The sequence below is a fragment of the Sceloporus occidentalis genome, unplaced genomic scaffold, assembly GCF_023333645.1.
Source record: "Sceloporus occidentalis isolate IW3139 unplaced genomic scaffold, rSceOcc1.0.p SCAF_33, whole genome shotgun sequence".
NCBI classification, from domain to species: Eukaryota; Metazoa; Chordata; class Lepidosauria; order Squamata; family Phrynosomatidae; genus Sceloporus; species Sceloporus occidentalis.
The window spans coordinates 634,627-645,950 of NW_028317013.1; the positions used below are offsets into that span (position 1 = coordinate 634,627).

The 11,324-nt window shown below is 40.9% G+C and overlaps 1 protein-coding gene across 1 annotated transcript; it reads left to right on the forward strand.

The window, feature by feature from the left end:
• Window positions 1-903: 903 nt before the first annotated feature.
• LOC149298303 (ras and Rab interactor 3-like) lies at window positions 904-6,665 on the forward strand. Its single transcript, XM_089487485.1, has 5 exons — window positions 904-1,111; window positions 2,025-2,789; window positions 5,205-5,519; window positions 5,736-5,864; window positions 6,427-6,665. The coding sequence occupies exons 1-5, from the start codon at window positions 904-906 to the stop codon at window positions 6,663-6,665; spliced, it is 1,656 nt and encodes a 551-aa protein (XP_089343611.1).
• Window positions 6,666-11,324: the final 4,659 nt, after the last annotated feature.

Genomic DNA, 11,324 nt, shown 5'->3' on the forward strand with positions numbered 1-11,324 from the left:
GCGTGCAATTCTTTCTGTCATTAGTGACACAGAGTTACGCTACTGATGAAACACATTTATGACAAAGAACCTTTCCTGTCAAAGTGTCAACATTGAAACTTCCTGTTGTATTTCAAATAGACTATATGGACAAAAGTATTGGGACACCTGACCATTACATCATTTGATCCATGTCTTTATGGACTTTGTTTTTTGCTCTGGGGGACAGGCATGGTGGAATAGAAAAGGGTTTTCCCCAAACTGTTCCCACAAGTTGGAAGCATAAGGTTGTCCAAATTGTCTTGGTAAGCTGAAGCATTGAAGGTTTTTCCTTCACTGGCCCTAGCCTAAAACCCCTATTTCAATAATTAGGTGTGTCGGAATACTTTTGTGCATACAGTGGATAGAAAAAGTCTACACACCCCTGTTAAAATGCCAGGTTCTTGTGATTTTAAAGAATGAGACAAGGATAAATCATGTCAGAACTTTTTCCACCTTTAATGTGACCTATCACATGAACAATTCAATTGCAAAACTTTGAGGGGAAAAAAATAAAAAACAACACAATAACCTGGTTGGGTAGGATGTCCAACATCAGTGCCTAACCACACAAAAGCTCTACTGGATGAAAAATTCCCACAAAAACACATCATAATCTTGTGGAAAGCCTTCCCTAAAGAGTAGAAGCTATTATAACAGCAAAGTGGGGACCAGCTTCATATTCATTTCTCTGTATTTAGAAAGCCATGTCATCAAAGTCCCTGTTGATGTAATGGTCAGGTGTCCCAATACTTTAGTCCATATCGTGTATTACTTGCTATTAATAAAATATCAAAATGGTATATGTTTTAAATGCACTTATTCTTTAATTGCAGGAGATTGAGATTTCCATATACATTGCCTTCAAAATTAACCTTTTAGAGGATGAAACTGCATCCGTCGCCAACCAATAAGCAAGGACAACCATACTGCTCCATTCAAGTAACAACTGAAAATGGAGCTCTTTGTATCATTAACCCTCTCTTCTTGCATGAGCACGGTGATAAATGGCTTACGCAATTTTCAGAGATGAAGAGGAATACTGTACAATTGAATTGTGATCAGAAACTTGCAATTATCCACGATGCCAAAGGTAGGTGAAACTTCTCCAGTTCTGAATATTTTGAAAAATCTTTTTTCTTGAATCTTATATTTCTGCAGAAGTTGAGCATTAGAACCATCAAATACCTCCATTATTCTATAAAACCTTGTATTACAAATCTTTCTAAACACATGTAGTAAAACAATAAAAAGCAATAAGAGGATAGGTGGAATTTTAACTTCAATCAACAAAACAGTGGATGTGAAAGAAGCATTTTTGGCATTTAAATGAATTACAGAATTCCAACATTGGCATTTAAATGAATGTCAAATATACACTCACTGGCCACTATTAGGTGTACCTTGCTAGTACCGGGTTGGATCCCCTTTTGCTTCAGAACCATAGGCGTCGCTACAGGGAATGCTGCTAATACCCCTGTTGCCCCACACACAGCGAATTTGGAACCACCCCCCAGCTGCAGTACCAAATGCACAGTGTCACCTAAACATAATTATGGGGGTCCCGTAGTGAATCATTGCTGCCAGCAATGTGACTCCCCACGAAGCCCCTAAAATGGTAGCGTATCTATAGCGGAGGGGCGAGCAGAGAGACGCCCTCCCCTGTAAGTTAATAGGGGGACACTCAGCTGTATGAGCTCTCTGGACCAGAAAGAGCCAGCACCCCTGTCTGGAGCAGCAAGTCAAGGGGGGATAATAGTCCCCCTACTGCAAATCCAGGGTCATATAGCCCTCTTAAAGATTAGGGCCCCCAGTGTCCTGCTGCTCAATGGGCCAGCTTCGGCCTCCAAAGACTGCATTAGAAGGTGTTATAAACTGGGATATGATGTCAAATCCTGGCACTCTGTTTCTTAAATGCAGGGGGCGCATGGAAGATGCTGACTGTGTTGTGGAAATCTGAAATCTTTAAAAATCTAAATATTTTATAACTTGCAATGTTTCTTTAGGTCGTGAAAGAGGCAGTAAGACAGAAGAGCAGGTAGACACTGTTGCAAGACTGAACATAGCTGATGACCATTTCGATCCAAAACCTAGCGAAGAGACTCCGAAAGCTTCCTATGAAATTCAAGAGCCATCAGAAACAGGTGAAAGTGCAGAAAGTTCAAATATGTCTAACATAAGAGTATCTAGGAGAGCACTAAAGTTAAGCAACAAAGGATCTCATATGCCTAATCAAGCCAATTCCAAACACAAGAAGGGAAGTTCTCTTTTATCGCATAGAGTCTCATGGATTGAGCCGGATCAGCCTGCAGAAGCTTCCTTACAGAAATCCAATTCAGAAACTTCTCTTTATTCCGCAGACAGCCTTCCACTCCCACCATTGCCAGAGCTGGATTCTGTTTCTGTCAGCAGCATTGAGGAGGAGGTAGACTGCCACTCTTTGCCATCTAAAAGGAAACACTCACATGCGCTGGGAAACATAGTTAGACATAGCCTACTTGCTGTCAGTAATGTTCTAACGGGACTCGTCTCACCAGAAAAACATCTTGGAAACAGAATACAACAACTGGCAGAAGACCAGTTAACGTATTTGGGAGCTACAGTTCAAACATTTATTTGCAACATTCACAAAGGACATGGCCAACACCAGTCGAGTACTGGGATGTTACAAGCCATACGTCAACTGCTCACCGACCTCAAGGCCTTCCTTCTGGAGAACAATGAATTCTGTGAAGTTCTGGAACATCAAGATATAGATGAGTCCAAAATTGGTAAGAAATAATGATATTATGATACACACAACACTAAGCCAATCATTACTCCATGGTCTAACCTTACCATTAACTAATGTCCTTTTTTTAGTTGAAGTTAACCAAGTTGTTCATTCAAGTAAGCTTGTAAGAGGACAAACAACACTATACAATAGTTTACTGAAATAATTCTATTTAGTACTGTATTTGTTATTTTTGTTATTTGCCGGCAGAAAAAGGTCCACTCCAAGTTTACAACCTGCTTCCTTTTAACAAAGGAAACATTTTCAAACAAGAGATTGTAATCTAAAGGTCCGAAGCTTAGATGTAATATAAGGAGATTTTACTTTACTGAGAGGGTGGTAGATATGTGGACCTCCTAGCAGAAGTTGTAGAGGCTGATACCTTAAAGGAAATTTAAAGTTGCATGGAATAGGCTATCCGGAAACTGTGACGAGACCAATGAATGATTAAGGTTTATGTTTTTAACATCAGGATACAACGGACAGACTAGATGGTCTGCATGTTTCTTATCTGCCATCAAATTCTGTGTGTTCAATGGGTGCTCCACAGCCCCACAAGTGTTCACCTAACACCATGATAAGCCCATGATAATGTTTCATGGTTATTTATCACAACTACTAGAAATAACACATGTAAATTAATAACAAAGGGCCCATTGGCAGAAAAAAAGAAATATATTCCTTTTGTAACCTTTTGTCTGCATTGGTTAATTCAATAAGCATTTGTTCTCAGAAACTGTTTGTTTCTGTGGTTTACAAGCCTGAGGCTTCCGTTCACAGCCACGTCTCCATCTTACCAATGTATTTTTTGGTTGTTTTTGCATATATTTATGTATATATACATTTACAAAAGTAGCAATGCTTCTCCTACTAAAAAAAACCCACTCAAATTAATAGGGATAAAATATTTGACCACAAATAAGAACCATTCAGCCCAGCTAGTCTGCCTGTTTTTTATATGGTAAAGTCTTAAACCTTAATCAGTCCTTCGTCTCGTCTTAGATTCAGGATAGCCAAATGCCTATCCTCTACATGTTCAAATTCTGTTTTAGCAATTCTCACCTTTAGCAATTCTGGTGGGAAGCTACTCCATCTACCACCCATTTAGGATATTTTTATTACACCATGCGGTGTGTTTATTTGCTATAGGTAGATATTAGGTATGTACGTATGTAGATTTTTACATGGAATAGAAAGGTTTAAGTACATGGGATGTTTAATCCAATTACTTTGATTTAACCTATGAAGGACATAAGCGATGCAGTTTAATCATTCCTCTTTTGTAAAACATTATTTTAAGTAGGTAAACAGTATGAAACAAATTTTATGTACAGAAATGGCATGTGGGCACCTTCTGGCTGATGGATATCTAAAGCCATGTGCCCCAACCATAACTAAAACAAAGACACAAACTGTAACACACACACACACTCCAACATTTCCAACTGCGGTACAAAATCACTAACCCTTTTGCTCAAGCCTGTCTACTGTAATGGGTTTACATAAAGTTGTGTTGTTGCACTAATTGGGCCTCAAGCTGGCCCTGTTTGGAAAAGTAGGACAGCTTGTCCCTGTGTGGATAAGTGAGCGCTAATTTCACATGTTCATTAACGTGTTTAAAGACACAGCCATTTAGATCTAAAACAGGATACATACATGGGGCAGGAACCTCAAGGGGGCTGCAGAATTATGCGTTATGCCACTGCACTTGGCTACTTTATGGAACAGATTTACAGGCGTGACAGCTGAGGAACTTGACTATCTTTGGTAAATTATTTTCTTAGACTGATACCGCTGAAGTATATTTAACTTAAATTAACTATTTCTATTTTATGGAACATTAGATCTGGGATTTTTTTCAGTTTTTACATATGTTTTTACGCTGCTGAGTTGAATGAACAACTTTGCATTTTCTAGTAATTTTTTTAATTAAGAACTCTTGACGTTCTAAAATAAAAAAAATTTTTTCTGCTTTTCTATTCCACTTTCATGATCATTTTGTATAAAACGCGCACCTTCCAGGAGCACATACGTTCATGTAATACACATCCATAGGAACTCTGGATTTTGCCTGCAAATCAGAATTGATTACCTGGCCCCTGGGTCAGTGAATTTGCTCCCTCCTGTTCCATTTTGCCCACAACACCTACAGGTCCTCCCCTGATTCTGCAACCTCCTTGCACCTTTCAATGTTTTTGAGAGCCCTGTCTACTTAAGGCAGACACAACCCCTTCCCACATCCAATAAGGAAAAGGCCAGGCCAGAAAAGTCCAATACAAAATAGTTTTAACTAAATTTGAACAATTTCTATCAAAGCACTACTGACTCTTTAAGTAGTCGTAAAACTCTATAGTGAACATATAGTGAATACTTGTATCTTTAATTACTACTGTCACCTTGCCTTTCTCCTTAGCATGCATCATTGAGACTTCTCTGTACAAGTGTGTGTTGAAACCTGTCCGAAGTGTTATTTACTCCCAACTCCTGGACTTCCACACAAAAGATGGATCCTTGACCAAACTATTAGAGAACCAACAGAAGATGAAATCTGGAGATTTAAGGGAACAGAAACCAAAAGCTGACCTACCAGGACCTGCTACCATGGAAAAGATCAAGCAGAAATTATCCCTTATTCATATGTCATACTCTCCAGAGAAGATGATTGCACTTCTGCTGAAAGTATGCAAACTCATCTATGAATCCATGGAAGCCTCAAGTGGAAAGAAAGGTATTCCAACCTATGTGTCACAGATTGCACATGTACTCTTAGTTTCAATACAAAGTCCAAGTTGTACAAAACCTAAAATAATTTCTGTACTGGATGTTAAATTGTTCCATCACTGCAGCGTTACCGCTAGGGATTTGCTTTGATTAAGATGTTAAAACATTTACTGTTGAGCTAACTGAAATATTTGACACAAAAAAGTATTTTTTTTTCTCCTAGAAGCTTTTGGCGCTGATGACTTCCTGCCAGTTCTGATCCATGTGTTGATTGATTGCGATCTTACTTCGCTGCAGCTGGATGTGGAGTATATGATGGAGCTTCTGGATCCATCTCAACTGCAGGGAGAAGGTAAGACAAAAATAAGATGGCAAGGGTTCAAGGAGGTCAGTAAAGAGATGACAAAGACAAGACAAAAGACTAATTTAACCCACTTCTTTTGGGGAGACTCACTGGGCCCTTGTAACCAACAGCAGGAAAAAAAACATAAAAAAGCAAACCCTTCTGTGAGACCAAAACGCAAAAGTGGAGAAGCCGTTTGAGGCTACTTGGCTCCTTCTCATAATCCTCCATGTTTCACAAGCCGAGTTGACCCAGGGTTGGGTGAAAGCCAGGTTCTTTCACACTGAGTCCCCTAACTATTGTAAAAAGACACAATTTATTATTTCAATGTTACCTGACTGTTTTTAAACCATATTTTACCATATACGTAGTAGAAGTACAAACTATTGATCCCTATTTATGGCTTCATGAAGAAGCATACTGATGAATGCATAAATGCTCATTTTCACCAAACTATTGGAGCTTAGATACACTTAGTAAATACAGAACAATGACCAAAATAGTGCTGTGTGTTAGTTTACTCTTTTTAGTGGCGTAATCAATAAATCTTTATTGATCTTTCGTATCCTAGGTGGTTACTATCTGACTACAATGTTTGGTGCCTTATATCACATCAGCAGTTATAATACAGTATCCAGACATCTCAGTGTGGAGGCTCAAAATTCTATCCGCCAGTGGCAACGGAGACGAACTATTCACCATAAACATACCATTGGAAGACGTACCAAAAGGATCAGCACGGAGCTGCCAAATCCAAAACACTACACAATCCTTAAGTGTAAAGATGAGGAGGACAGTTCCAGTGTCTAATTTTGTTTTAACAAGGAATTTCAAAACAAATAGTATTTTATTTAGACTAACTTAAGTTAGGACACTGCTAAGACTGCTGTCATAAAATAAATTGAAGCCTATTTATTTTATTTTTTTTAAATGTATATGTATGGTCTATCAATAGACAGAAGTATTTGACAATATATGTCATTCTATGTGTTTTATTATATCAGTCTGATAAATAAATTACATGATGTTATAAACTAAGATAAATCTAAAATGTGGAATGTGTTGTCCTGAATACTATCTGGAAACTTATGAACATGAACCCTTTTAATCCGAAATAAGTACATTTTAGCATTTACTCTTTTAAAACCATGCTAGTTACCGTAAGTTGAGTAGCTCCAGGTCTATGTTGGTCAACAATCATATTGGTTGTGTAGATCAGGTGGGCTCGTGTCTTTTATAATAGATATTCAGCTGTGTGAATGCATGCTCATTATTTAGTTCAGTCCGCTGTGGACTGATGAACATTATTCAATGGCAAAGTAAAAACATAGAAATGAAAGTCTGCACAAGTGCTAGGAGTATAGGGCAATGAATGTAAGACAATACATGAAGAACATACATAGGTTTTACTTGTGGATACACGTATATTCTCCCTGTTCCTATGACCATAGCTGTCCAAGTAACCTCCAGTCGATTGCATTGTCATCTACAGGGCTGGATTTATTTAGAATATAAATGAAAGAATAACATTTTGCTTATGATTTCTCTTCGTTTAAATGGTAAAGGATGAAAACAGAGCTTCATTTCCCTTTGCTACATGTGACATATACATAACACTTCACAGTAAGGATTATGGAACACAAATTACTTGTAGCGCTTGTTGATTGACACTAACATGAAAACAATGGGCTTTTGTTCATTGAAAGGATGTGTAACAGCGCAAAGAGATAAGATTAAAAAAAAATATTACTACTTTACTATTGTTCTGGCCTGGATATAGTTTGTGATTTCTCTCTGAAAATAAGTTATGATTTTGCATCCGCAAAGATTTACAAAGAGTTCAAAGAGATTGACATGTGCATTGGGCCATCGGCACGATATTTACTAAAATTTAGTCAGTTTTTCAACAGCAGGAACCAGACAAAACCATTGAAGATTGTGCCAAAGAAACGATCAATATGTTACAGTTCGAAGAAATGACATCTCTGTCTAAAACTATTTCAAAGTCCTTAACATAAATCAGATTATAAACATTTCATTTACATTTCATTAAAGTAAGATTTGTTCTTTATAAATAAATTCTGGTCTTCTTTACCATTTAAAGGGATCTCAATTGTTGTTATTCTTAAATAATAGCTTGCCAAGTTTTCTTGGCAAACATTTGAATCCATTTTAAATTTAAAACAAGCAAATCCTTTTCTTGGGGTGGGGGGTGGGGGGGGAAACCAGGAATAGAATTGTTAAATATTAACCATCCCTTATCTTTTTAATCTTATTACGTTTGCTTTTGCAATGTTAAATTAGTTTGAACAGAATAATAACATTAATAATTTATATTACTTTTTATGATCTTTACCTGGAAGGATATTATTTATAATGTAACACATTGTAAGCTAGCAAAAGCAGAGCCCTCTTCTGTACCAGTATGTCTGAACACGCTTAATTTTATTGTCAAATTGTTTTCACTGTTTCTATTTTGTAATAGCTCTATAAATGCTATGTTATGCATTTTATTATCGACAACAGGAAGCACAGAACCACAAACATAAAACATCACAACCTCTGTGTAAAGTTTTTCTATTTAGTTCTAAATGTAAGTACCTGGGAGCTTCCTAGACTTTGGCCAGAGGCAACGGAAATCAGAACTGTTCAGTTTCCAACAGATCTCGTCCCATTCAAGTCTATTGGGGTGCCATCACCTCTCCTAAACATGGCTACTCTACTACTACAATGAAGCAAGTGAGGGAGGCTCCAGGGCTGGTGACCCTGAGAAGTTCCCAGGTATGTAATTTAAGAATTTGTGTCATATATGAATGCATGTTAGAACTGTAATTTTAATTTTAAGGCAAGACAGGAGGCTTCCTATTTTGCATATCTTCCTTTACTCTCACCAACAGCAGCAAAGAAAGAGTTAATAACACAAGTGAAAACAACCAATAGAAACAGTACACAGGTGGTATATAAACCCCTTAACTATCTTCCTCTTCCTCTTTCGTCCGCTGTGAACCGGAACTGAAGAACGCAGCCGTTCATCCCGAGGCTCCCGGTACTTCCCTCAGAACCATATGTCCTACAGGACGCCGTTCCAACAGAGGGCCTTCAGCCCACGCGGAGACAGTAGAGGCGCTTCCGGATTTCCCAGGGGACGCTCCGTTTTCGGTAAGCCCGAATGTTTCTTGTCCTTCTTTCCCTTCCCTGGGTTACGGGCCATATATCATCTTTTTCCACGACTGGGTGTGTATTTCGTCGGACCCTTGGATCCCCCTAACGGTACAGGTTTTCCAGATAGTTCTTCAGCTCTCCCCCCTTTTCAGGTACGCTGACCGCCCACATCTCGGGGGGCATTACAGATCAGGCCTTAATGGAAGCAGAACTCTGCACCTTACGTGACAAGGGGGCTATCCAGTGGGCAAAAGGATCAATCGGTTTCCTCAGCTCCTTTTTCCTAGTACGCTAATGCACCGGGGACTTCTGCCCAGTGATCAATCTACGGGCTCTCAATGCTTTCGTTTATCGCCACTTCAAAATGGAAGGGATCCGTCTCTTCTGAGACCTTATGTTGGAAGGTGATTGGTTTACACGGTGAGACCTCTCAGATGCTTTCTCTCCGTCCCGATTCACCCAGATTCCGGGCTTTTTCTTCAGTTTCGCTGGGGCAGGCAGGTATGGCAGTTCAAGGCCCTTCCCTTCGGCCTAAGTTCAGCCCATTGGTGCCTTACAAAGCTCCTGAAGCCGGTTATGGCTCTCTTCAGGTCCAGGGGTATCAGGTGTATAGTCTATCTAGGCATTCTGCTCTTCTCTAGCTGCCGGGAGACCCTGCTCGTCCAGACCGCTTTCGTGGTGCAGATCCTTCACCAACTAGGGTTTCTAGTCAATTCTCTCAACTCCGACCTGGTCCTAAGCCGCTTTCTCTTCTTAGGCTTCTTAGACAACATGTCGGCGGTTCGGTATATCAACCGCTTAGGGGGTTCTTGGTCCAAGTACCTCAGAGGTAACAAAGGACGTTTTTCGACTTTTGCCTTGCGTGCAGCATACTCTGCAGGCAGGATACCTCCCGGGTGCCGCGGTTCTCTTGGCGGACGGGTTCTCCAGACACTGGCGGGATGCGAGCGACTGGAGACTTCTCAGTCAGGTCTTGCATCTGGACCTATTTGCATCCAGGACGAATCGCCTGACGGTCATTTCGAGGGTCATCCATCACCTGTGTTGGGACGGGGGGTCTTTGGTTCTGGTGACCCCCCCCCCGTGGCATGCTCAGCCGTGGTTTCCAGCCCTGCTGCGGGTATCTGCCCAGGATCCTCTGGAGATCCCATCTCTGTACTATCCCCTGACGGGCCCGGAGGTCCAGGTTCATCCGCACATCCTGGAAAGACATCTCCTCCTGGTGGTATGGATGATTTCAGGGGACCCCGAACAGTCTTGGGCCTATTGGAGGCGGCTCAGTCCTTGCTCTGCAAATCTTAGGCTCCAGGTACCAGTATGTCATACCGGACAGCTTGGTGAGGCTGGGCTCCTTGGAGTTTGGGACGGCACATGGATCCCCTTGGCTCCCTTAGTCTGCCACCTTTTGCGTGGTATTCGTTTATCCCGTCCTCCGGCGCCACGCTACGGTTCTCTGTGGGAAGTAGCTGTCGTGTTAGATTTCCTTCGGGATGGCCAGACAACGATTCGCTCTCCCTCAGACAGTTGTCGGCGAAACTTACCCTTGTGTTGTCTCATCGTTTTGCAGGGTTTTGGATGTTAGCGCCTTGGATGCTCATGCTGTCTCTATTTCTTCCATGAGTTGTTCTCATCTGTATCCTAGCCGTTTTCTAGGCGACCCAAATATGTGTCGCCAGGTGTGTCAGGACTTATCTGTCACGCACGACGTCGCTCTGTCCGGTCTTGACATCTCAACTCCTCTCCTTTTGTGAAACCTTTCAAGGCTGTTTTCTTCTCCTTCAAGAGCATCGGTGCTCTTTCCGTCAGGGGAGCTGCGGCCTCCTGTGCCCTTCGGGCTGGTGGAGCTTTAGTGGATACTCTGCGAGCGGCAGATTGGTCCCGTGCCTCCACCGTTTTATTTCGCCTGGTTTCTTCAGGAGCAATGGCGTTGGTTTCCGGCGTTAAAAATGCAAAATAGGAAGCCTCCTGTCTTGCCTTAAAATTTGAAATTATTCTAGCCTTGGTGCCCGAATAATTATAATTTTAATAAAGACAGGAGGCGAGTATTTTCCCTCCCTGCCCTCCCGATGGTTAGGTGTACACTCTGGGTAAGTAGGCCAGGTTTGAATTTGTTTTTTGGGGGGTTTTGTCTGCTCCGTTGCGTTTGCTAATTTGTGATGACTCGTTCTACTGTGTGTTACCATGTTTGTGAAGAATTTGGTTCTGTTATGTCTCTCTCTTTGTTTCAGCTTGCTGCCATCTCCGTGTCAGTGGTTCTGTTTCCCAGTTGGAGTGCATTGTCGCCTTGCTCTTGACTTTGGTTCCAGT

Excerpts from the sequence above, each read along its gene's own strand:
- LOC149298303 (XM_089487485.1), top strand. The coding sequence starts at position 904 with ATGAAACTGCATCCGTCGCCAACCAATAAGCAAGGACAACCATACTGC. Across the intron at positions 2,790-5,204 it reads TATAGATGAGTCCAAAATTG|CATGCATCATTGAGACTTCT; the intron begins GTAAGAAATAAT and ends CTTTCTCCTTAG. Across the intron at positions 5,865-6,426 it reads ATCTCAACTGCAGGGAGAAG|GTGGTTACTATCTGACTACA; the intron begins GTAAGACAAAAA and ends TTCGTATCCTAG.